Source organism: Berkeleyomyces rouxiae (genome assembly GCF_048999995.1).
Source record: "Berkeleyomyces rouxiae strain 22BRR77 chromosome Unknown BrBRR77_ptg000004l, whole genome shotgun sequence".
Taxonomy (NCBI): domain Eukaryota; kingdom Fungi; phylum Ascomycota; class Sordariomycetes; order Microascales; family Ceratocystidaceae; genus Berkeleyomyces; species Berkeleyomyces rouxiae.
In genome coordinates this window covers 1,202,592-1,227,973 of record NW_027396494.1, presented here as the reverse complement: position 1 = coordinate 1,227,973, position 25,382 = coordinate 1,202,592, and the positions used below count along the sequence as shown (strand labels likewise).

Sequence of the window (25,382 nt, the reverse complement as noted above, 5' to 3'; positions counted from 1 at the left end):
TTTTCATTCTTTTTTTTTGATGTGTTCTTCGTTTCGTTCTTCATGGAAATTTTTGGTCTTGAAGGGCTTCTATTCGGGAATCACAGATTGCATTTACGCATCGGCGGCGACGGGACCACGAGCACCCTTGGGGGCACCGATCTGAAAGCCGTTCTTGAACCGCCGGGAAACATCCTTCAGGTAGCGCATGCGACCGGTACCGGTGGTCTTTCTCCGCTTGCCCTTGTCGCTCCAGTTGACTATTGGTATGCCAGTTAGCTTTCTGTGCCTGCTTCAATAAGATGTTGTAATAGAATCCAGTTTTGGGTCAAGCAGTCAAGTTCCAGAACAGAGTTAAAACGTCGTTTACGAGAGAATGAGAGTTCGTCGTGTGTCGACATGACTAAGTCAAGTTGCGGACTGTGTATTTTTGGCCGAATATTCAAGGGGCGGAGTCATTGATTGCGGGTAGGTCGAAACTCATAGCTGTCGTTTGCTTTTACGAGTTGGTTGAACGTTGTATCGAGTCGTACTTTGCTCTGGAGGCTGGACTGCCAGACTGGGCATGTTCAGATTCAGGTGGGTTGGATTTTAACATACACTTCCGGGTCTTGGCGGCAGGGTAGCCGCAAGAGGAGCAGGTGTGCTTCTGGACGTGAAGAGAGCGGCGGCCTAGAGTGTGATTTCTTTCGTTAATACTAGCGTTCATGCAGTTGTTGCAGGCGCATCGATGATCGAATTCGGTTCATTTCGTGCGAGGTGAGGTCGATTCGAAGCGCCTTGCAAGGAGGAAATGAGGGTAGACCAACCGCAGCGGCGGCACAGAACGTGCGACTTGTTGTGGCGCTTGCCAAAGCTAGAGGTACCCTTCGCTGTTGGGTGAGAGTAGACGAGTCAGCATAACGAGCTCTTTCGGTGTTGTTTCTCAACCATCCGCCATGATATCCATCACGACGAACGGCGTTTGTGACCGGTGGAATTGTCGATTTTCCGGTTCAAACTTGTGGTGGGGGAACGGCGAGAGCAGACGTACTCATTTTGGCGGTAAATTGTGATTATCTTCCCTAACGACAAAGGAGGTTTTCGCAATTGTTGAACGGGCCAGTATTAGATGCGGGTGCCAGTCAAAGCAAAGGTGGGCAAGTTTGGCCAAAGAAAAATCCTAGGGCTAGCCCACCGCACAAAGTGTGAGCTTGCCCCGATTTGGATATTTCGCTCACGTGATGGTATTTCTTTTCTTGTGGGTTTTGATGAACGTGGAAAGTCTAAATGGCAACTTTTATACGGGGCAATGATTTTGGAGGTTGCAATTTAGCATTGTGCTGTCCGGCAATTCTCTATGACACGATTGCAGATAACTATGTATAGGTACTAAAAGTACGGCCACCCAAAAATGGAAAAGAGGCTACAAAGCTGAAGTGTTTTTCCAGACACTATGTGTCCTTTGCGCACCAGCTTCGGATGCCTGTTGAACCGCACGAGAGTTAGATATACAATCACGGCACCCATTACCAATCAGTGCAATTTTGATTCCATCCTTGATGGTGTAAAGTGTGCAATCACATAAAATCTCGTTCTGCCAAGCCAATGGAAAAACCCAGGCAAAATATACAAATAAAACACAGGGAAAAGGAACTCCCAAAAAAAAATGCTGGCCGTCACTGGACGAATACCAGAATACAAAGACTCGGGTCAAGGTTGGGCTTACGAGTAAGGCCATGTTTGAGGCGAGCTTGCATAAAATCAATGGTAAACCGCTCCGAAAGAGGTCGTCAAACAAAATAGATAAAACACATAGGAAGGGCTTGAGACGCTCATCGTCGGATAGACGTTCGACATCAGATAGAGGGCGAGGCAAATTCAGCCAATAGCAGGAGTTATATAAAAGAGAGTGGATATGAGGTTGCACAGACGACGATGTCATTCATGGCAAGACCAATAAAAAATAAAGACGCGCTCTGAAGGATACGACGCGTAGAAAACGGGTTCTTCATCTAGTTACTTTACCGCGAAAGGACTGCCTTTGTGGGAGGCGTCTTACTTAGGCAGATGACATGGCCTCATAGAGATAGACAATGCCGAACAGTAAGAAAGAAATGGCGCCACCAATAGTAACTAAAGAATTGTTAGAGAAAGGGTCGACACAGTTTTACGAGTGAAATTACAATACTTACCAACTTTCATGCTCACTTTACCGGCAATGGCACGGCCGCCAAGAACAGCAATCGAGGTGCACAGGAAATGACCAACCAATGCACCAACGGTCACGTACCAATAGTCGGGACCGGCAGCCATGGCAACTGTAGCAATCTGAGAACGGTCACCCCATTCACCCAGGAAAGTCATGATGAAGGTCTGGATCCACGCAGGGCTCAGGAATAGGTTGACCAGGTTGCTCAGTCCAGTGAAGACAGTCTTGGGGGGACGTCTGCGATTGGAAGTGTTTCCGGAGCTGTTGAAGCGGCCCTTGCGGGAGTTGCCCAGGCCCATCTCGAGGGAAGCCAGAGAACCACCTTTTTCTTTTTCGGCAAGCTCACGCTCGACCTCATGTAGCTCCTCGCCGACACCCTCATCCTGACTCATAGCCATGCCCTCGCGCAGAAGTCTGGCGCCGAAAACAAAGAAGAGCATGGAGGCCAGGAACGCAGTTAATTTTTTGGGTAGAATCACAGGGACGGTGTGTCCGAGGACAGCAGACAGGACGGTCATGACCAAAAGGGCACTGAAAGCAGCACTGAAGACAACTACACGGTCATGCTTCATAGCCATCAGAGCAGCGACGAGGAAAGTCTTGTCGCCAATCTCGGCAAACATGATCATGGTAAAAGAAAGCACAAATGAGTGGAATGATCCTCCAGATGCCGGCGAAGTGGTGTCAGTAGTGCTACCGGGGCTGGACTTGGATACATCGAGATGGTCCTTGTGGGCGGAGTCGGGAACGGGGTTGGGCTTGTCTTGGATCTTGTCGGGAAGATCGCCAGGAACCTATGTAGATTGATATTGTTAGGGAACGAACACGCAGTATTTCAAAAGGATTTGGAGCTTACCTCGAGGCCAGTGTTGTCATTGATGACGCCACCCTTGGCTGCGGGCGGCTTTTCAACTGCCTGCCCGGAATCTTTGAGGATCTTCTCCTCCTCACTATGAGGTAGAGGGGGGGCTTCCTTGGGTGTTTCGGGTGTGCCTTTGGGCTTCTCGCCAGTCTTTCCCTCCTCCTGCTTACGCGCCTTGTCCTTCTCAGAGACACCACCATCGTTTCCAGTCGTGCCGGTCTTGGGAGCTTCGCGGTTCTTGTCGTCCATCACGCCATCGTTTGACTCGGGAATCTTTTTACCATCGATGACGGTGTTGCTGGTGGTTTCAGTACTGGGTTTCTTGGCAGTGCCGGCCTCCTTTTCTTTTTTGCTGTCGGTGGTCTCAACCCAAGGGCCATTGTGAGGCTTGCCATCCTTTCCATCGACGGGGCCTTTGTCATCGGCCAAAGAAGTGGCCTTGGAATCATCGGATTTTACGGATTCGGTGAGAGATGTGGAGGCAGGGTCATCAAGGGCAGCAGCAACGCCGGGGAGCTCGCTGTTGCTTGCCACGTCCTTAGCCGAGGCCTTGGTGTCGGTGATGGCGACACCGGCGGCCAATGAAGGCAGCAGCAACAGAAGCAGGCTGGATTCGCGGGTCGGAAGCCTCATGTTTGCAAAGTGGCAATGTCGAGATTGTGATTAGTCGGATGCGATGGCGGATGCGGGAGCGGATGGTTGAGTTGTTGAGTAGGTGACAGGATTATAGGCGCAAATTAGACCAATTAACACGGGACGAATAATCAAAAGATGGAAATAATAGCCCCCTGGGCAAATGAGTGATGCGAGATGCAGCGATGGAGGGAGCGGCGGCGTCCGAGGAAAAACCAAGGTTGAGGCCTGATGCGCTTGACGATGGGGTCAACTAATCGGCAACGATGAGTAAGGGTCGGAAAATCGAAGCGGCTTCGACACGTGCGGCCAAAAAAGGTGTAGATGGAGGTGCTGTGTGTGAACAGAGATGCAAATGTGAATTGATGCGGCGTGGCCTGGCCTGGCCTGGTTTAGTGTGGTGTAGTGTGGTGTGGAATGGACAGACAATGCGATGACGTTAACTCTCCTAACACGGTTGCTAACACAGAGCCCAGAAACCCGGCGATCAAACAGCCCACGGCAGCGAGGGGATTGTGAGTGGATGGTGGGAAACAAATAAAAAAAGGAAAAGACTGTGGCTGTAGAGACGGGAAAAGAGCTCGACGATGCACTAAAATAGACACAAGACCGTGTTGTGCTTGGATCAAGTGTATCGAATCAACGAGGACGAGGGGTGCCGTTGGCAGAAAAGCAGCACAGCAGAATTGGAATTGCTTCTTCAGGGGGACAGCCGTCGCATCGAGGCTTAGATCTGAACACGAACTAATGCTCCAGTCAATGGGCAAGGCTAGGCCCGTGAAGGATGTGGATAGGGGACTGGCCCCAAGGGCGACGCGGTACAAGGCACACAAGACGCGGTTATGCACCTAAGCATGAATGATAGGCAGTTTGGAGTGGTATGCAACTATCGCACAGAGAACAGATGATGAGGTGGGTCCTCATTTGCACACAGCTGATGGCAGCTGCATGCCACTATCTAGCAAGGCCCTAACTACAATAGTAACCCTAACAGTTTTCATCCCAAAAAAAACATGTTCAGAAATCAACGACATTTGTTGCTTATCCTGCAAGGGATTTCAGGAATGAGAGATACAGCCAGAATAGGGACAATGTGGGACATGCAGGCGCACTGAGGGGTCTCTTTTCTCATTCAATGTAAGCTTCTTTGCGCCTGGGTGAGCGACTGAGGGCCAAGTCGCAGTTTATTGACTACACAGGTATAACTGACTAGTTACAAGAAAATATCAACGTCACTTGCTTCGCAAGCGCCAACAAGTAGTAGTCAGTCCTATCACTCCCCAGAATGTTATCAGGGCCTGGGTGGGCTTTGCCTTGGCCAAAAAGCCTACAGAAACACAAGTCTGCTGAGCCGCCTGGTTTGCAACAGTCTCTCTATTTTTGACCAATTCCTCGCTTGTGCATGGAGTAGCTGTCGGAATCTTGATCTGCATCTGCAAGGAAAATCGTGGCGCTCCTGTGTGCAAGACTTGGTAGAAGATTGCCCTTACCAAGGCCAAGGTTGTCGTAAGCTCTGGAACATGACGGGAAAGAACATGGGAAGTGGAGAAGTAGTGATGAGTGCAATTTGAGAAAGACGAACAGAATGCATGTACACACATTGTATGAAAAAAAAACTTAACTCGTACCTGTCAGGATAGCCAGTGCGACGTATATCAAAAATGAGAGGGTGGGTGGCTGTCAGCTGAAGCTGGTTCCGGCGCGCCTAGTTGCGACAAAGGTCGTGCTTTCAGAGGTATCGCGATGTATTACAAGGACACCGTTGTGTGTAAGTAGCCAAAGCAGAAATGATGTGCTATCGACATGTCATGGTACTTGTATGTAGGATGCTCGGTAGTCTTTGCCTGGCCCTCTGCCTGGATATATGTACATAAGTATGAGTACAAACAAGTACAAGTACCTGTCGATACATGCACATGCCGACATCAGCGCAGTGTTTGGGTTGTGTGAGGGCATATACACTTACGCCTCCCCGTGATGTGTGTATGTATGTATGTTGTACTGTAACTAGCTACACTTGTACATACATTCATACATACAGACACACACACACGCCGTGCCATGGCCAGAGGGGTCTAGTGTCTCAAGCTCACCTGTCCGAGGCGACATGTGGCTTGTCCGCGAACCCCAGTCCAGAGACAGAGGCAATGTTGGCCAGTGTCTTTGTATGTATGCTTGTATGCTTGTATACCTGCATACGGTTACATGGACTCGCAAGACCAAGACCTGTCGACCTGTCCCATCACCATCACCCCCGACTACGGCCCGCGGGAATGGGCTGTCTCCATTGTCTCTCTCCCTGGTCACTTATTCCCAGTCCAACTGTCTGCCCACAGCCCAGTATCCTGGGGCACGATTGCTACAGGGCTCTGGAGCTTCAAAGCTCAAAGTCTCTACCTATGCCAGTTGACTGTAACTAAATAACGACGTGTTGTGCGTACTTGTCCGTGTACAAAGAACGAAGCCACCCTCGGGAAACGGCCTGTTTTTGGGACTAGCGGAAAATCGTCCAAGTAGGCGGTGAGCAAGTCAACCCCGCTTGATTGGGTATGTAGACGTGCTTTTCTTTTTACCGTGATATCACCATTGACCGAGTGCTGCATGGTTTGCCTAGACTCTTCTAGATGCTGTCGGCTGCTGCACAATCTGCGGCTAGTCACAACATCCACAGAGTGCCTGCGTTGCATTGGATAGACAGGTGCATGTGGGAACTTCATCCAAGATGCGTGTGTAGCCGGGCCATGATTCACGTGTCCATGCGGATAAGAACAAATATGCAGATGCAGAAACATCCAACTCGTTACTTACTTGTGTGTAACTGCTAGCAGCCGGTTGGTACCTGTATCATGATGCTTGAGAATGCCTGCTTACACAGGACAGGCATGAAAAAAAAAAAGTCGAGGTCGGGATGGTGCTAGCTGCCCCTTGTTCTTATCCCAGAGGGAGATCTATACAAGGAGCCCCCAGAGCATAGTTTCGAGACTTGCTGAACAACAAAATGCCTAGAGAGTATGTATGTGGTTGTAGGAGTACACGCACTTACTTGCAGAAGCGTGCTCCATAGTTATGAGCATCTTATAGTTGCTTGAAAGTGAGTATGCACGCATCGACTGCATCAGGCTTCACATGCGACAAGGGTCTCTTTTCTCTTTTTTTTTATGTTTTTTTATTCCTTTTTTTTTTGGGTCATGTCAGTGCTGAGCAGCCAAGGCCCGGATGCTGGTCCAGCTGAACACACAAGGAGAAAACCTGCGGGAAGAGGGAGAGGGGAGGGGGGGGGGGGGGTGCTGAACCTGTTCTTGGTTGGATATTCCTTCCCCAGGTACATATGTATGTATACAAGTAGTACAATATACATGGTGATGTGTAGTACTTGTGTACTTGTAGATTAGTCGAGAGCCAGTTTTTCCTGGCCCTTTGCCTGGGAAAAACTGCCAAACTGCCTTTAGTTGGTTGAGTGGACCTTTGATCAAACCCTAAACCGGTCAACAAAGGCCGAAAAGTCCTCTCATTGTGCTTCTGGAACAATGATGTTCGTTTGGTTGTGGGTTGTGGCGTGGGGCTGTGGTACACGGCTCATTTCAACATGGTGAAAAACAGTACTAGAGGCGGGCACAAAATGTACAAGTTGCTTAAACTGGTCCATGTCAAAACTCGGTTGACGGTACTAGCCACCATGACTAAGCTGCGTAAGTAGACGACATACATGCTCGAGGCACAAGCATCCATCCATCTACATGTATTTAACTAACTGTTATATGTATGCACGTACGTACATGGCTGGTTGTGTCACTGGCAAGGTTTTTGTGCCTGTAAAAACTACAAGTGCACTGCATAACCTGGCCCCTGCAAATCGGCTTCCTCGAACAATGGACAGCGAATGGAATCGCAAACAGCCCGTTGCTTTGGGCTCGTGAAAGTCCTTGTGCTATAGATGTGGGTGTTGGATAGTGTTCACACTTACACTGGGGCCAATCGGATGCCAGGAAATATGATCTGGGGCGAGATCGGGGATCTTTGGCGAAGTTCCAGCCACAGGGTGGACGTTGACTGGTGCCCTTGGGTACAAGCATTTTTTACGAGTGTGGGTTTGCAAGTTGGATAGTTAGTTGACTATGTAACTGTCATTCTGTTGTAGGTTAGTTAGTACATGCAAAGACCAAACTCTGGTGTAATTCAGGAGATGTGGCTGCTCCTTCGTTGTGCACGGTTAAAGACTCCATACTCTACAGGCAGAACTTGCATATACATCTGTGGATGTCTACACCTTATCAAATTCGGGGAGTCACACAGTATATTTACGGATCACCATTTCAAGCTCCTAGACTCAGCCCGGATCTCAAGAACCAGCCCAAGAGTTATGAGGAAAAAGAGACATGGGATGGCAAAAAAATGGCACACGCCTATAGGCTTGTACAAGTATTGGCTGTGGCGATGGCTTCTTATTTTCCGGTACGGCCCCCTTGCCGCACATTTGCCTCCTATGGCTTCCCTGTTGAAGCAAACGAGACGTGCCAATCAAGTCCTCCATGTGTATACCTGTGCAAGTTTGTCCCGCTCGTATTTGTGCAGAGCAGATGAGGACTACTGTTGAACAGCGGAGTGATCACCTGTAACCGTAACCAATGCCACAAGAACATATGGCGCCAAACGCCACCAAGACGCATAGTAAGATACTCTAGTTACTGCACGCACGCAGGGAAACTTTGCAAAGTTGGTCCGAGGCTAATCAAAACAATGCCATGAGGAGCCAAGATGTGACCCCGAGTGTCGAGAAGCAGAGTAGTCATTTTCTTGCTTCATGAACGTGGCTGAATCGACGCCTCTAGACTTCGGATCACGATCTTGCTCTGGCAGTGATCAACTTGGCCGCCCTTGACCAGAGCTACCAGGCTGCCGCAAGCACTAGTCATTATTCAGTTTCAACAGTCAGTTTATAAAAGTATTAGTTACCACAGGCATAGGTCCAAGTACTTGGTGGTGCCAATCTTGGGAGCCTGGATAGTATAACTACACATAATTCTAGTTAGATGACCCATGAACGTGAAACATTCGGTCATGCACTCTGAAATGAGTGCATGATGGTCGACAAAGAATGCTGAACGCAGGCAAGAAAGGCACTATGTGTGATTGTAACTATACAAGTGCTTGGGGTACGCATGCATTTGCACACACACGCTCGCTTTTGATGTCAAAGCAACAGCAACATAGGCTTAATTATATGATGAGTTTCCGGGCGTCGGGATGCCATGAGACGATCTACAAGTTTGAGACACTCGGTAAGTCGACGTTCATATTCCATGCCTAGCTCTGTAAGTGTAAATACAAGTACATGCATGTATACAAGCTTGCGGACACACACACCGAACTGCCATTGACCTGTCGAATATTCTTGAACGCTAAACCAGAGGTAGATAGATGTAACTGTTCTAGCCATATCATGCGCTGTAGGGAAGCGGCACACGCACAAGCTTCTTTTCTCTGGATTTTTCTTTTGTGTGGCATTAGGGCTTGGATATGCGCGCTCCTTCTCTCGGAGGCGCCTGCATATATTGTCGCTATTCAGCGTTGTAGAGGTTTCCATGAGGTTCTGTGCCAAACCCACACAAGTGTGGGTTGCGTATGTACATTCATATATACATAGAGACATACGTCCATGTGAGCGTATGTGTTGGTAGTGGTGCTACCTCGCAAGGAAAAAAAAACTCGGGGCGGGGATCGTGAGCCTACATCTTTAATGGTCATAAATAGGCGGCTGGATGTTGTCCATGAAGGACGAGAGCTGTAACACCAAAGAGCCAAAGCGCCGTTAGACTAAATTCAGCCGCACAACCGGGCTGCCTAAAGGTTGAGAGGAGCTGGTGGAAAAGTATGTAGTATTGGTACTATGACTAACCAACTACACAATACAAACATATAACTACATGTGGCACACAGCTTCGAAGCTATCACGATACCCTGCAGTGGAGGATTCACGAGTCCGAGTTCCCAAGAACACATGTAGTTAGTTGCTTGTAAAAAACAAAACACATTTGCATTCGTGCCTTGCTTCGAGAACTTTGTTTCATCCGACGCCACATGCACAGCAGTGGACTCCGTGCAGCGCGTGGCATCGGAGGGCAGGACAATCTTAACATAGTTGTAAGGGCGGAGAGGCGGACATGTGGATGTGCGTATGCGTGTGTGTGTCTGCAGCGGCTTAGGACGTACGGGCGGGCGGGCAGGCAGGCATGCATGCACTTGCACTTGTGCTTGTGTCCTTTCTCACGTGTGCCTCGTCGTATCTTCCCTGCCAGACATTATGACGCTGCAAGTCAAAGCAAAGTCAACCGAAACGAGCAGGACATGTGCAGAATGCAGAATTGTGACCAAGGGCTCCCACCCCCAAGAACAAGTCCTTACAGTTGAGCGAGAGAAGGAGTAGTTCAGGTGGAGACTCCCCAGTCAAATCCTGTTTGTTCTCTTCCTTGGCCTGGCTTGAGTCATAACTTATTGACCTGTACCAAGTAATTTGTAGTTGCAACTAAGTAGCTTGTACCTGTATATATAGTGCTTGCCTTTTTTCCTTTTTCTGGCAATTTTGAGTGCCATGCAACCAATCACATTTCATCGTTTCTAGTCCCTGGCCCGAACCCTAGCCCGCATGACATCGCACCAAAATTGTGGGTTTTTGTCTCAAGGTTGGCCCTTCCTGCTGGTTTCCTGTAGCCCCGTGTGTGTAATGATACAGCTTTAAGGACCCGTCTCTCTTTTCTCCACGGGCTGTCATTTTGCGTACACATCCGAACCAGTATTTTTGCTTCCTTTCGCTCGCTATAGGTATTTTTTCCCCCCTCTCAACTCGCGCTCGCTACTGATTTTTGCCGTCCTTTTTTCTCTTCTCTTTATCCTTGTACCCTTGCGGTTGACTTGTCACTTAGCCTTTAGACGGACCCTACCATCCTTCATCCATAACAACGTCGATCTATCCACCAGTATGACCCACTGCTTTCCACAGGGCCTGAAATCGCATGGCCTCTTCTTGTTTATGGCCAGTTGGCTTGCGGCTGGCTGCATCACATCATGGAACACGTACCGAAAAGAAGAACATGGTGAAACTGTACCGCCGAAACTCTGAGCCGACGTCCTGGCATCGTTACCAAAACAAAGACTAGCCATGATCTTGTGCATGTAGCCATTCTCGACAGTCAAAATCGAAGTCATCAGTCTCTCGACCTGCGCCTGTCTCTTTCCTTGCAGTCATTCTGCGCCATTCCCCCCTCTCCCCTCAGGTCTCATTTCCTCAGGCGTTCCTTTTTCCTCACTCCACCCATTCTCAAAAAAGCCCTGAGATTACTTTTCAGCGTAGCGTTCTCTTTCCTCCGGCTCGACAGGGCCTATGAATGGCTAGGATGACGAAGAGGGGGCAACACAGCCAAACTGTCTGGAAATCAGTAAATAAGAAGTACAAAATATGCAAGTCCCCAAGTAACTAGTTAACTAACTCGTTATGCTTTCTTTTGGGTCTTATGACTGCTCATATTCTATCCGAGCTAAGATCCAGTAGGCTTTGCTGCAACCCGGGGTTTGCTATATAATGTACGCTACCAAATTTCAAGCTAAGCTGATCCATGCTCCGTATCCACAGACCAAGGGTGGGGTTTTGGTTGTACTTTGCTTTGCCACTCACTTCCTGTTACTGTAGAGCGACCGACAGGAACTAACTTCCGGATTGGCGGGATGTCCAAGACTTGCTTTTGACAAGTCCTATACTCAGCAAGCTACCAACTCGACTGATTTCTCATGTGCACATGGCGCAAGCAGGGCTATTAATGCAAGTTCAGTGAAGTCATGAGAAAGATAACAGGGCATTCATTCCTTGATGCTAACCCATTTCTCAAGACTGCTTGTCAATGTTTTGCTTGCAGGAACAGGTGCTCTTTCATGCGAGCAACTTTCACCAACATGACAGCTACACCAGTGAGATATTCGTGGTCGAGTAATTCCCATTGTTGTCTGTTTGCAAGGCCCCCCTCCCCCCTCTATCCTACCTCGCTACGCTGGCCTTGCAATGCCCATTCCCATCATCTGAATTTTGTGCCGATACACACCGAAATGACATATGAAGGCGAGGAGGGCTTGACGAATAATAACCATGTAAAGGACCAGAAGCCACTCCGTTGATCCAAGCCTCCATGGTCACTACAGGCATCTTCACCTGGGGGAGGGAGGGGGTCTTGTCCCGAAGACTGGCGTCTTTTGACTTGGCTCACATTTTCACTTGTATACTTGTACAAGTTTAGTGTTAATGGACCAGACTAGTCTCAAGACCCCGCTTTTACTCTCCCTTGCAATATTGTCGGGCGAGTGTTGAGGCAGAAGTCAAGCAAGAGAAGTCGGCACCAGAAGCCATTGTATATGGATGTGCGGTTGTTACTGAGTTACTGGATGTGAAGATGACGGCACTTCCATGCTACATTTTCGCATTCAACTGCAGTCTTTATATTGAGGAGTTGATGGCGCATTCGCTTTGACTCCTCCAGACGGTAACAGGCTGATACTCGCTCCTACAGCCCCGGCCCTTTGGTCCACTAGTGGCACCGTAACTGATGGCCGTCTTCTTTTACTCAAGAGAGAATATATTTCCGTCCCGCGTGTATGGACGCCATGAAATGCCCCTGGTCCGGTTTTCAGCAGCCCCAAGTACGCGAAGACGATTTTCTCACACGGTATAGGCACTTTAAACTTGTGCCTGTTTGTCAAGGCTTATTGGTGACTCGGTCCCGGTGGCTGGTTACTGCTGAAATAGAAAGGCCCTGCACACCGGGTGATCATGGTGAGTGAGGTGCTAGCGCTCCAGTGTCACCGAGTTACAATAACAAGAGAGGAGGACAAACATTTCTGACGTGGTAAACGCCAGGGGCACCGTTTTCTTGGGTATATAAATACTCAGACATGCTCACTTCATCAGGTGCAAGAGATGCCCATGCCAGGCTAGAGCCACGCTGACATTTGGCTACTGCAAGATGCACGCCTTGTAAACGGAATCTGATTAGCTGCTGCAGGAAGCTGTATCCCTCGCTCTCGTAAAGAACCATTGTATGGTACTAGTATACATATAACTAACTAGAGGTTCTTGAAACAAAACGAGGCTCAGGTACTTGAATACAATGTCAAGGCCCTGCTAGCTGAGGGGACTACCGCCGCTGCAGCCGCTTCTCAATTTGGCTCCCAGATTTCTCCTTTGGTTTGCCATGAGGTATCAGAGGCCACCGGCACTCTTCCCTCCCTCCTGACTGCAAGTCAATGGCCTGGCGGATTAACCCGCAGTCTAATTGTCCTTGCGTGGACCATATGTCACCGCCACACTACCGCCAGCTTCCTATGACAGTTAATTGGTATGCCTGTGTGCACCTGTGCATACATAGACACACCAAGTCCAGATAGTCTGGTCTTCTTGACGTTTATACAACGCCTAGTCAAGCTAGGTTGGGTCTTGAACCGGATGGGTTGCATGTCGATTTTCCATGTTGTTGTTTTTGTTGCCCTCGCTTGTTTTCCTGTCGGTGCAGAGGCAAGGCCTCCTCGTTGGCCTTGTTTTCTCTTTGCTCCCGCTACTTTGCCAATCCTCTAGACTCGATCTGGCTGGTTGTGACATGGGATGGAACACACAAATAAGTTGAGTTCTCTCGGTTTTCCATGCTCACGCCCTTCTTGGCGAGGAGTAATTTTGAATGCATCTTTACCTGCAAGTTTGCTGCAGAAGCAAAGCACTGGACAAGGACAAGGAGTGGAAGGTTGGTAGCCAAATCCAAGTTGAAGTCTGTGTGTACTCGGTACATATACTTTCAATCCAGAAGCAAGGTCTTGGCTGGAGGGAGCAGTGAGGCGGCCGCAATAGGTCGACAACGGACTAGCCGTCTTGCCTTTTCAGCTGGGATTTTATCTCCCATTACTGTTACCTCCACCACCAGCCTCGACGGCCAACTACGACGTGCTTGATTGACATGTTTCTCTGCCCCAAACAAAGACTGACAAGAACTAAGACTGGGATCAGCTGCATTGACCAAAACCCTGGCTCCTCCCAGCTTCCACCATCAGCGCTCTTGTTGTTCTTTCTTCACTTTCTTCTTCCCTCCTTCTACTATCTTCTTCTTGTTTGGGCTCTATTGACTAGACTGGCTCACCTAAGAGGGCCTCTTGGTTTGATCAACAGCTCCTAAGCCTTTGTTCTTACCCTTTTTTCTTTTCACTTCTCTTCATCTTATTGTTCCACGCATAGTTACATACTACCGTACCAGCGGTTCTTCGACTTTAATGAGTTTTTATTACCTATTCTTCCACTCCTGCATAATTTTTATTCACCTTATTCTTTGTACCTTCATTCTCTGTCAGCTTGTTCCTACCTGACATCCGCTGTTTCGTCTCTTTCTGCTCTTTACCGTTCTACACCGAGATACCTTGATAGGCGCATCTCAGGCACCACTGGCTGGGAGGAACTGTGATCTAGAAAGACAGAAAGGCACTGGAAACACTGTACAGTTCTTGTCTAGTTCTGACATTTGCTTCCGGTCAAGATCATAATATCGGGCGCGCTACTTTTAGCGATATAGACAAATCGGAGTCGGAAACACTGTGATCTCACTTGGAAGCTAGCCTTTGGAACAATCGTTATTATTGACCAAAGCTCGATCGGCCGAACGAGTGGGTTAGTGAAACTCTCCACCGACTTCCTGTTTCCAATCTGGCGTCCTCTATATTAAATCGCATTTCCCTTATGAAGCGGTATTTCAATCTCTTCGCCTCTTGAACCAATCGGCCTTTGACACCATCTCCGGCGCTTCCCTAACGATCTTGTGTGATTGGCATTTCGATTCTACAAGAGTTCCGCCAGATTCCGCTTGTGCGATATCCATCATCTCTCAATATGGCTTCAATAGAAGCGTTTTATGCGTTATTCCAACAGTCTGGGCTTGAGACGACCAAGGATGCTGTCTTGTTAGTAGCAAGATTACAAACTTGTCTTCTCTATCTTTTAGACCTTCAAAAACGTCGTTCCATTGACACCCTTGGCTCTATTTCGAGGTCAAAACCAGGGAAAGGGCCACAATTAACAACGGTGGATCCTTGTATAATATCGAGCTCAACTTTGTAAGTGTCAAAATTCGGCTGTCTTGGCTAAAGGTAGCCTCTACTAACTAGGCCTGTTTGGTAATAGGTGGTGTGACCTTGGTAGCCACTCACAGACTAAGAAGAAGCCAAGAAGTTGTGCATCAAGATTGCTAGTTGGCGGATGCAGGCCAGTGGCCGACTTTGCATCTCACCCATTTCTTGCACCGGCAAGTGCTACATGCCCTATTGGCCCAGCAGCTAGTGGCAACCATGCTTTCGATTATCCCATCAATAAAGATCGAAGCCAAGTCGAGCTCAATCATCTACTTGAGTGGGAGGTGGCGGCATATTGCCATGTAAGGGATTTCAGAGGCATTACTTCTTCACCGCCGCCCAGAGATTCCCAAGTCTATCCCATGATAAACTTCCATTCGCAGACTATACCCTCTATGTCTACCAGCGATGCAGGCCCAGGCTCATCGCAGAATTTGAACTCAGGAAATACTGGCTTTCAGCAGAGTTCCCCTCATTACAAAGCTTCCTCCAAGACATCGGACTGTGCTGGTGTAACCGACATGGTGTTGGACAACAGGTATACTGGTCAACAATGGCAATCTATGCAGCAATCTTCATCTACATATAACGAGGGTTTAGGGCTAATGGGGTCGTCCATTGGCACCCATTTCCAGATGGGACAACATCATTCTCCTGGATCAATTTCTATGGAAAATATGACTTCCAACATTGTTCAGGTCGACAATTCTAATCTCAGCAACTCCTTGGCATCTGGCAACTTGCAGCAAACCGGCAGAATGCTACACATGTCTACCGACATGGTATCGCCATCTTCAATGAGACTTCCAATGGATGCCTCCACAACTGACTTCAGTCCAACTCCCATGTATGGCGTGCATAATGCACAGACCAGGCTTTCAGCCAGCCACACACAGATACAAAATTCCACACTGACAACGGGCGGCAATACTACTCTTGCCTCCCAGACGCACGGGTTTATGAGAAATAACGCTGTACTTTATTCTGCTCTTGCAGATACATCCGCTTCACAGCCAGAATCTCAGGGACAAGTTCAGGCCCCTGTAGGTAATGCGCCTATTATGTATCAACCTACAAGCCAAAGCTTCACTGTGAACTCAACTCGAAGTTTTAACCCTCTTGGAACGGTACCAACATCTCAAACAGGAATCATTTCAAGTGGCGTTGAAGCTTTTGGCCACACCGATTTTATTGGTTCTTCCCAACCCACCATGCTGGGGGGCCAGTCCAATAACCCGGATAGCAGCATAATCAGTGCTTCCCAGACAACCATTCCAACCAGCGACTGTATGCCCGGCTCCGACGATGAAGGCAATACACTTGATTCTTCAATAATTTCGCGCCATGAGAAGCCCATGAATCAGAGCATTTATGATGCCTTGTTACCTGGGAATTCCTCACCTTCATTCAAGGATGTGATATCTCCCAAAGTCCACCCGGGTTCGATGAACAGAAAAAGCAGTATCCAACCTGTAGCGGAGTCTAAAGTCAGCTTCATCGCTGCTACACCTAACGCCATGTCAAGCAATACCGAAGGCCAGAAGTCCACGGCACCCCAGAACGCCCAAAAGGCTCAGCAGTCTATGAATGCGACCATGAACCTCAATGTTGGGGATTGGGGCAACATATCGAATACTGGGAGCTTTGGGATGGATAGCATTTCGAGTAACAGTAACTTGGTTGAATCTGCGAGGTACTCATTCTCTACAGAAATGGAGCCTATACCTTTGTCGAACACTACAGCTGCGGCAGATGGGCCCAATTCATCCTTTCCCAGCGGCCTGGGCTCATCGGAACTTTTGCCGCCTGGTTCCCGGCAGGCTCTTCTATATCAGAATATGATCCCCATATCTGGCCCAGAGACGATGCAAGCAGGTTCACTATCAATACCTTTCCCGGTGTCTACACATAATTTGACACCCGCTTCACAGTTAATGGCGGCGCCAGAAACGGCACAAGAATCGACTGTGACACTATTGATAGATAAGAGCCATTTCGAAGCGTTCATCCAAGGAGACCCCGAAGCGACCAAGCTTGTCCAGGCCAAAGCCAAAGCCAAGAGCGAGGCTCAAAATGAGGCAAAACGCCGACAACAACAGCGACCCCAAATAGAACAACCAAGACAGTCTCAGCGGTCTAAACAGGTGCAAACATCATCTGGCCTAAAGTCTCGACAAGTATCTGTCGAGCCGCCTACCGCTGAGAGCCGACCTGTCACTCAGCAGTGCAATCAATCCCCATCGCGCTCGTCGGCTGGTCCTGAAACACCCGTTAGCCGCGCCGAGCTAACATCCACGGGTCCGTCGAGTCAGTCTTTTAAGCCTTCGCCAAAATCCACACACATATCGCGTCCGCCAACTCAACCACAGACTATTGTTGTTAACCATCCTCAATTCCGTGGGTTACAGTACGCCGATGGTCAGTTGTATGACCCAGAGGGTGGGCGGGCGAGCAATGAGTCGCAGACAAAGGCCAAAGCCAAAGTCAAGGCTAAAGCAGAAACCGAATCTAATAATAGCCAGACCCAAGGGCAGGATGCACAGCGAATACAGAAGGCAAAACGGGAAGCCCAACCGGAGCAGACACAATCGCAGCCGCAGCAGCAGGCCCAAGTTCAAGCCCAATTCCAGGCACAGGCTCATGCACAGGCACAGGCTCAACGACAGGCACAGGCGCAAGCAGTCCAAGCACAGGTTCAAGCGGGGGCTCATGCTCAGTTGCGTGCGGCCCAGGAGGGCCAGCTCCGGCAGACCCATGTTGGCCCTGGGATTCAGCACCCGCAAATTATACCGCCGCCGTTTGGACAAAACATGCCCGAGTCGCCTTGGAGCCCGTCTAGTGGGTTGTCTGGAAATTTGAACCCACAGTGGCCTAACCAGCAAGTACAACCTCTCATGACGCCGCAGCAGGCCATGCAACACAGCGGTAGTCCTATTTTCAGTCCCCAAAGTTCACTTGCACATTTCAATCAGGTGCCATCTAGATATGCTGGCGCCGCTAGAGGACTCCATCAGAATAGTTTCGCCTCTCAAATACCCACACAGAGACCGATAGCGCACGCACACATGAACAATTTGGCGTTGGTGAACACTGTTATGCCGCAAGCCATGCGTCAAAGGGGTGGACTAACACGAACAATGTCTGAGTGTGATGGCTACAGCGAAGACTTCCAATATCAACCTATGAAGCGACAGAGAGGCATGGATATTGGTGCCACGACCGGAGTCCCGGTTTTCAACAGTGGTCACATGGTGCCAAGCGTGGATATGCAGTCTGTCAACTTCGGAAGACGTCCGTCAGGCGCCACCTACGTCTTAGCCACCGGTCCCCACAGCCCCAATAGAGCTCCTATGGCGCCGCATTCGCCCGCGTCCCGGGAAATCGAGAACCAGGCATCCAAGCTACCTGCGCAGTCCCCCACCGGCCCCCAACCGCCTTCCCATTCCCAAACCCAGATGCAGCAGCCGCAAACGCCACACTGTCAGAACCAGGTCGCCAATGCCAACACGCCCGCCAGGTCGGGCTCTATCCACAACGTGTCGTCCTCCATGACTGGACTGCAGCCCACAACGCCGGTGACCATGTCAGGCCAACCCGGTGGGTTCGGCGGCCCGGTGTCAGGGGGGAGCCATAACCAGTCGGGCACGTGCTTTTTGGGCAGCGATACCATGGAATCGGGCTAGATCGATCGTATGGGATGCCACCTGTTTTTTTCCTTTATTTTGCGAAGCTTGCTTTTTTTGCGGCTCGGTGGCTACGTCAGTCTGTTGGCTGCATGTCTAGCGTTGAGCCGGAGGAGCAACTCATTTCGGGGCTTCCATATGGTATACAGCTCGCACCGCAAAGGCGTCGATCCCGATGAGCGTGGAGCAAATACGACTTGCCTGTGCTGCTACTGTGTCTTTGACATTTTTTATTTCTCGTCTTTTCTTTCTTCTCCATCACATGCTCTAATTTTTTTTATCTCTTCATTTGCATTTTCTACGTCTCTAGATTCTTGTCCGGTAGGCTATCTTTCTGCTTTTTCTTCGTTTATATCTCGGCGGGCTTTTTCTTGGTTTTTTTGTTTTTTTTTGCTTCTGTCTCCATGCTTGAGCGGCACTTTTTTCTTTTTCTTCGCATCTTGGGATTGATGATTGGCGGTCTTTGTTTTTTTTTTTTTTCTTTTGGCGTGTTTTGCATAACTACATACACGAACAATGCTCCGCCATGGCCGAGGGAGAAACGTTGTTTCTCTTCACGGTAGACTAACTAGTTACTCTGTGTTTCTTTTCCTGTTTGGCTGGCCGACTATTTGTTCCGATTTTTTTCGTCAATGTCTTCCTGTACTCTTTTTTCTTCTTTTTTTGCGTCGAGATGGATTTCTGTGATACTCATACATTTTACAGCGTTTGGTGTCGTTGCTTTTGTGTTTTGTTTTTCGGTGGTCTCTTGTTTCCCCCCCCCCCCCCCCCTTCGTTGCTTGATATCCGATTCATTGAACAGCTTACATTATAATTGTTCTTTTTCATACCCTCGCCTTTTGAGTTGGTTGTTTGGTTTGTGAGCGATGGCATGAGAACAAGGTCAAGATATATGCTTCTGTGATAATTCTAAGTGATGAAGATGGCTCGTATTCAGGCTGAGGACCAGCATTGAGGGAATGAAGCAAGCCATTGAAGTTGCAGAAAATCAATTTTCCAAGGGTAACTAACACAAACTTTGTCGATAAGTTCATTGCGTCTCATTCCTCCTCTCTGACTCGTGAGATATATGGAATGACTAGCCTGAGCAATCTTCAGCACAGCCGTGAGGTACAGGTACATCATCCAATGTATTACAATTCATACACACACATACACAAACAATACAAAAAAAAAAAGTCTAAAGTCTATAACGCACAGGAAACAGTTGATGGGACATGAGAAGAAAGAAAGAAGAGACCTTTGTTTGGCGGTGTAACAAGATTGAAGAAGAGAATGAAAAAAAAAGATAAAAAACTCAAGCAAAATAACAGAAAAATGACCTATAACGTGAAAACTCCTCAAGACCAAGAAAGATAAGGCAGTAAAGCATGCAAAAAAAATACGGACAACCCCTGAAGACGGAGAGCAAAGCAAAGAGAAAGAAGGAGAAGCAAAATAAGAGAAACTAGGACACGGAAAGAGAGACAAAGGAGACAAGGGAATTAGGACGGCCTTTGAGGATACGCCCTGGACTTACTCGGGCCGGGCGCGTTTTGTGCCGTGTGGATTGCTGGCCCAGTCGGAGGACTGGTGGCCGTCGTTGGCCGGTCCTGAAGCGCCGAAGAAGCCGTTGGGGCCAAAGTTCATCTGGGGAAAGCCTGAGAAGAACGTGTTAGCTATTGTGCGTGCAGGCGGAACGGGGCCTAGCCATATTGGAGGCAGCGCCGGAGTCGTGTCTGCGGGAGTCTGGTCATACCTTGCATGCCGCCCATTATGCCGCCCATCGGGCCACTCATCGGGCCACCCATCATGCCGCCCATAGGACCGCCCATAGGCGCACCCATGCCCATTCCCATACCGCCCATTGGGCCTCCCATGTTGCCCATGCCCATGTTGTTGCCGCCCATTCCGCCACGGCCCATTCCGTTCATGCCACCGCGGACACCGCGCATGTTGTTCATGGCCATCATGTTGCCGCCGCGGTTGTTGTTGGCGTTGTTGTTGTAGCCGCCGTAGCCGCCTTGGTTGTAGTTTCCTTGGTTTCCGTGGTGGTGGTTGTTGTTATTGTTGTAACGGTTATAGTTGTTGTTCTGCATTTGGTGGCCACGGCCGCCAAAGCCACCGCGGTTGTTCATGTTATTGTTATTGTTGTTGTGCCAGCCACCAGTATTGTTATTATTATTGTTGTTGTTGTTGGCATGATTGTTGTATGCACCTTGGGAATTGTTCATGCCCATTTGGTTGTTGCGATCGTGATGTGAGCCACCGCCCATGCGGTTGTTGTTGCCGTCCTTTTGGTTGCGGCCGAGGCCGTCCTTGGGGCGTGTGCGGAAGGGGTTGATGTGAGGATTTGAGAATAGAACAGAGAAGCGCTTTCCACCGGCGGCGGCGGACGGCGCATTGCGCATATTGTGAATGTGTTCCTTGAAGGTAGCCGCGGCTTGCGGCGTGAGGAACTCGACGTAGACTTGGCTGTGAGGGGTTAGCACGACGAGAGTATGGATACAGATGCGGATGCGGGTGTGGACGCGGACGCCAGGCCGGGCGGTCATTGCACCGGACTTGACTTACCCCTTGCTCTTGCCATTGACCTTGTGCTCACTAAAAGTAATGTCCTTGAGGGTGTTTTCGTCACCAGCAGCCCTAGCCCAGCCGCGCACGTCGTCGTCGGTGTTCCACCAGTTAAGATCAGACACGACCACAGCGCTGGTGGCAGCGGGATCGGTGTCGGGCTTTTTAGGGATGTTTGGCTTGGCGGCATCGGCAGCAGCTGGTCGTTGCGCGTCGGAGCTGAGCTGCGGCTGTGCGGGGGCCGAGGCTGGAGTTGCGGCGGCGACGGAATCGTCCTGCATGGCATCGTCGGCGGTCTTAGAGTAGTCATCCTGGGCATCGCCGTAGATGTCGATGTCGAGGCCCTGGTCGTCCATGGCGAAGGGAGTTTACTTTGAGAGATGAGGGAAGAAGAAGGCGCGGTCGTGGCGAGGCTTAGTCGATGGAATCAGAGGGAGAACAGGCCTCTACTCCATGGGAAACGGTGCTTGAAACGGATGCGCCAATCAAGAGGGTGCTGAGAGATGGAAGCGCGGATGTGACGCGGACTGGAAGAAAAGGCAGAGAACGAGGCTGGAAGACACTTGGCACTAGGTAATGGGGCCGGATTCACCGAGGAAAAGAAAATGCTGCGGTGGTTGTGGAGATCGTGTTGGCAGCGTCACGCCGGAGCTTGTGGCTTGTGATGAAGTTGAGTGACGACTGATGCGAGATGTCTGGAATTACAGTCTAGGAGAGCCAGTCGCAAACCAACGCCTCAGGCTCGTTTGGCCGTGGCGCCACTAACACACCCCCATACAAAAACATATGCGCAGGCGATAGCAGCGATAGCAGCGATAGTCCGATAAGCCGATAAGCTGGCTTATCGGACCTTAGCTCCTCGCCCCAGAAAGCAGCCAAACGGCGCCGGCTAAACAGCGGCTGATCCCTGCTTCAGGCCATCTGGCTTCCAGGCTGGCCTTGAGCCTTGCCGGGCTTGTGAAAGCGGCCTACGTCTCTCTCTTGCACACTCTGCTCTTCTTCGCATTCACATTCTCGCACCCAATTCCCCCAATTTTCGACTTCCCCAGCTCCGCCGATTCTCTCGTACTCCTACTCTCTCCACGTCCCTCGCAATCATGTCCGACGCCGTCCAGGAATTTGTCGATGTTCCCGCTGAGTTTGCCCGCGATGGCATCCAATTCATGCGCCGCTGCACCAAGCGTTCGTCTCTCTCTCTTTTTCTGCCCTCCGCGCAGGCAGCATCGATCGTGTGATTGTGTGGCTAACATTCTGTAACCTGCTGCAGCCGACCAGCGGGAGTTTCTGAAGCTGTGCCAGGCCGTTGGCGTGGGCTTCCTCGTCATGTGCGTTCTCCCCCCGGCTGGTCCCCGTTTCCGCCGGCCGCTCTGTCATATGTCACTACTACTAACACTCTCGTGAAATTGCAGGGGCGCTGTGGGCTTCCTCGTCAAGCTGAGTATGTCTATTTCCGCCCGTCTCCCATGTCTGCCGCCCTCCGTCGTGCTAACAGCTTCGCCCAGTCCACATTCCCGTCAACAACATCCTCGTCGGTGGCGCATAAATCCGGTCGATGCACTCTCGCCTTCTAGCTGGCCTTGGGACTCATTGCTACTCCCCACGGCCATTGCGACGTTCTCGTCATCCCGCCTAGCTCCCTCTTCTCGTTCGCCATGTCCTGCCAGTTGTAATACTTTGCCTGACTCGGCTCCAAACTCGACGACTTCCCCCCGCCCGACATCCCTTTCCTTTGCGTCTCATCCTGCCTCTAGTCTTCGTTTGCTTTCTGTCTGCTTTTTTTGTATACCATGTTCAACTTCTTTGGATGGCGCTATTTTGGGGAATCTGCTTATATGGTGCACCTCTACAAGTACACGAAATACACCCAGTTTAAACTAAACAATAAACAACTAGCTACGTGCACGCTTGCTTGCTTCCTAGTCTGAGAATTCCGCTTCTGTATCCCGCCACGAGACCCTCTGGTAACTGATAGGGCATTGCGTGAGATCGTCGTTATATGCCTTGTACTGCACCCGCTTCATATTCTTGTCCAATTGGCTTCCTTGGCCGTGGATGTGCATCGACAGCGTGCCGACCATTTCGTGAGGGCCATTAAAGGCAGAAGCTGCAAAACCCGCGTGTTAGCAATCCAAAATGTCTGCCAGTTCTAGATCTGTTATTAATACTCACCCACTATCGCGCGCTCCGTTGGGTGCCACGCCACGTCGCGCACCACCGTCTGCCACCCCAAGACGCTGTGTAGATCCTCGGGATCGCTGAGCTGTGATACAGCCGGCTGCGTTGCCTGCGCCACGTCAATGGTGCGCGCCACCGTGCCGTCAAGATTGAACACGTAAACCTGTCCGTCGGCGCTGCCGGTGACGAGGTAGCGGCCCGACGTCTGGCCAGCCGGCGAAAAGTAGCAGCGTATTAGCGACCGCATCACACGATGGCGCCCGCCGATAGTCACCAGCGACGTGTCAAACGCCCCCATCGGTGTGAAGTGGGGTGGCCGGTACCGGCCCATGCGGTAGTCATAGTCGCCGCCGCGCGTTGGTACCTGGTTGTCGCAGTGGTGCGTGCTAGTGGTGTGCCGCAAGTCCCAAAGCTTCATGCACTGGTCCTTGCCGTTGCTGAGCACGTGCACCATGTCTTCACGGCTATCCAGGTAGGTTATGCCCTCGTTATGACCAACCAGAACGCGCGCGTCGTTGCGGCTGCGCATGCAACGTCGGTCCCATAGCTTGATGAACGAGTCATCAGAACCGCTCAAGAGAATGTTGGGATTCAGCGGGTCCGCGTAACACACGGCATTGACGTCATCGCCGTGTGCATCCTCAATGGCCTGGATCAATTTGCTGCGCTCGAGATCGTAGAGTAGCAGTAGCCCATCGCTAGCTCCGCACACTAGCTCTGTGCCTTGCGGGCCGAAGCGCATCGAATATAGGCGGTTGTGCGAATAGACGCCACCGCCGTCGGTGCTCACGTCAAAGGTGACTGGTGCGCCGCTATCTTCAGGGCTCGTCGGTCCTAAAGCTACGAGAGGCCCCAGGGTGCAGTATGCAATAAAACGGTTGTCCGGACTGAGCGTCGCGTCGGTCAGCGTCCAGTTGCCATAGGGATACCGATATGACTTGTAAATCTTCCACTCGTTCATGTCGTTGGTGTCGTACAGCCGAATCCAAAAGTCCCGCGATGCGCTGAAGAAAAAGTTGCCGTCCCGAGAGAATTGGCCCGAATAGATGGGGGCAGGGAAGATCATTACTTTGCTCGGAGGCGTTTTGGGTATCGTATCCTGTGGAGTCAAGTCAGCCAACTGGTAGAACAGTCCGAGTGGGTTGGCCTCCGGTCATAGCCCATCCGCTCACCTCGGTCATCTGCACGCTGACCTGCCGCCGCGGCCACATGCCAGTTTCCCGCTCGTGGCGCAACCACGTGCTGCTATTCCGAGCGTAGTTGCGCTGTCTCCTGCCATTGTAGAGCTTGGAGGTCGGCGGTGGCTTCGGAGACCCAAACTTTCCCGACTCCATCAACCGCCGTCCGGCAGGATCTGGCTTGGTAGGTAGATATGTTCTCGGGTCGCCTATCCGAAATGAATGTTAGCAGTGTGTGTGACAAGTGGAATGGCGCAAGGGGATGACGTGCATCGCTGTTGGGTGTGTTCATTTAGTCTGGCCATTTCAGCACTGCGATCAAGAAAATCGTTAAAGGCGGCGTCCTCATCATCCTCTTCCTCGCCGTCGAAATCGCCGCCAAATTCATCATCCTCGACAACTCCCCATGGATTGTCGTCCCATCCGCCGCCTACAATGAAGCCAAAGCCGTCATCGTCGTAGTCGTTTTCGCCATCGTCGTCCCATCCGCCGCCCTCCATCCATGCATCCGCCGGAAGTTCCAGCTCGTCCTCATCCAGGTAATATGATGTCATGGCGATGGCGGGTGTTTTCTATGTCGCTATCGCTGTCGCTGTCGCTGCCGTTACAGTTGGCGGGCCAAGGCTTCTGATGTCGCCGCTAGATTCCCAGTATATGTATGTCCGGATGCTTATGTCTGTATTTGTGGCACGCGAGTTACTCTGGCTCCAGTGAAATGAGAGTCACAAGTTTGGCACCGCATGTGGCGCACAGTCGTAGTTAATGTGATGCCTGTCTAAACCTGGCTTGGTTACTAAACGTCATGAAGTCGAGGGAGCGGGGCCCACCGTGCTATAGCTCCAGACGGCAGGTTTTGTGGGGCACTCTGCTACAGGCCAGCCTTTTATGCAAAAGGACAGCCAAAAAGTGGGGATTGGGATTTGAGCTCCATCCGTGCATGTGGAAAACGGCACGCCGGCTCGGGACGACAACTCGCCGTTGTA

At 50.4% G+C, this 25,382-nt stretch overlaps 6 protein-coding genes across 6 annotated transcripts; 2 read left to right on the top strand and 4 right to left on the bottom strand.

Annotated features, from left to right (window-relative positions):
- Positions 1 to 93: 93 nt before the first annotated feature.
- Positions 94 to 1,016, bottom strand: BROUX77_004563 (uncharacterized protein; the record flags this gene model as incomplete). Its single annotated transcript, XM_073749339.1, has 4 exons — positions 94 to 239; positions 580 to 651; positions 789 to 851; positions 1,013 to 1,016. 4 exons carry the CDS (start codon positions 1,014 to 1,016, stop codon positions 94 to 96), a joined length of 285 nt encoding a protein of 94 aa, XP_073605020.1.
- Positions 1,017 to 2,020: 1,004 nt separating this feature from the next.
- On the bottom strand, positions 2,021 to 3,665 carry BROUX77_004562 (uncharacterized protein; the record flags this gene model as incomplete). Its single annotated transcript, XM_073749338.1, has 3 exons — positions 2,021 to 2,094; positions 2,154 to 2,964; positions 3,027 to 3,665. The coding sequence occupies 3 exons, from the start codon at positions 3,663 to 3,665 to the stop codon at positions 2,021 to 2,023; spliced, it is 1,524 nt and encodes a 507-aa protein (XP_073605019.1).
- Positions 3,666 to 16,021: 12,356 nt separating this feature from the next.
- Positions 16,022 to 18,493, top strand: BROUX77_004561 (uncharacterized protein; the record flags this gene model as incomplete). The annotated part of the gene is made up of 1 exon (XM_073749337.1): positions 16,022 to 18,493. The coding sequence occupies one exon, from the start codon at positions 16,022 to 16,024 to the stop codon at positions 18,491 to 18,493; it is 2,472 nt and encodes an 823-aa protein (XP_073605018.1).
- Positions 18,494 to 20,008: 1,515 nt separating this feature from the next.
- Positions 20,009 to 21,402, bottom strand: BROUX77_004560 (uncharacterized protein; the record flags this gene model as incomplete). The annotated part of the gene is made up of 3 exons (XM_073749336.1): positions 20,009 to 20,133; positions 20,232 to 20,947; positions 21,047 to 21,402. The coding sequence occupies 3 exons, from the start codon at positions 21,400 to 21,402 to the stop codon at positions 20,009 to 20,011; spliced, it is 1,197 nt and encodes a 398-aa protein (XP_073605017.1).
- A 741-nt stretch (positions 21,403 to 22,143) lies between these two features.
- BROUX77_004559 (uncharacterized protein) lies at positions 22,144 to 22,589 on the top strand (the record flags this gene model as incomplete). Its single annotated transcript, XM_073749335.1, has 4 exons — positions 22,144 to 22,228; positions 22,314 to 22,371; positions 22,456 to 22,484; positions 22,549 to 22,589. 4 exons carry the CDS (start codon positions 22,144 to 22,146, stop codon positions 22,587 to 22,589), a joined length of 213 nt encoding a protein of 70 aa, XP_073605016.1.
- Positions 22,590 to 22,962: 373 nt separating this feature from the next.
- On the bottom strand, positions 22,963 to 24,953 carry BROUX77_004558 (uncharacterized protein; the record flags this gene model as incomplete). Its single annotated transcript, XM_073749334.1, has 4 exons — positions 22,963 to 23,150; positions 23,216 to 24,320; positions 24,394 to 24,608; positions 24,713 to 24,953. The coding sequence occupies 4 exons, from the start codon at positions 24,951 to 24,953 to the stop codon at positions 22,963 to 22,965; spliced, it is 1,749 nt and encodes a 582-aa protein (XP_073605015.1).
- Positions 24,954 to 25,382: the final 429 nt, after the last annotated feature.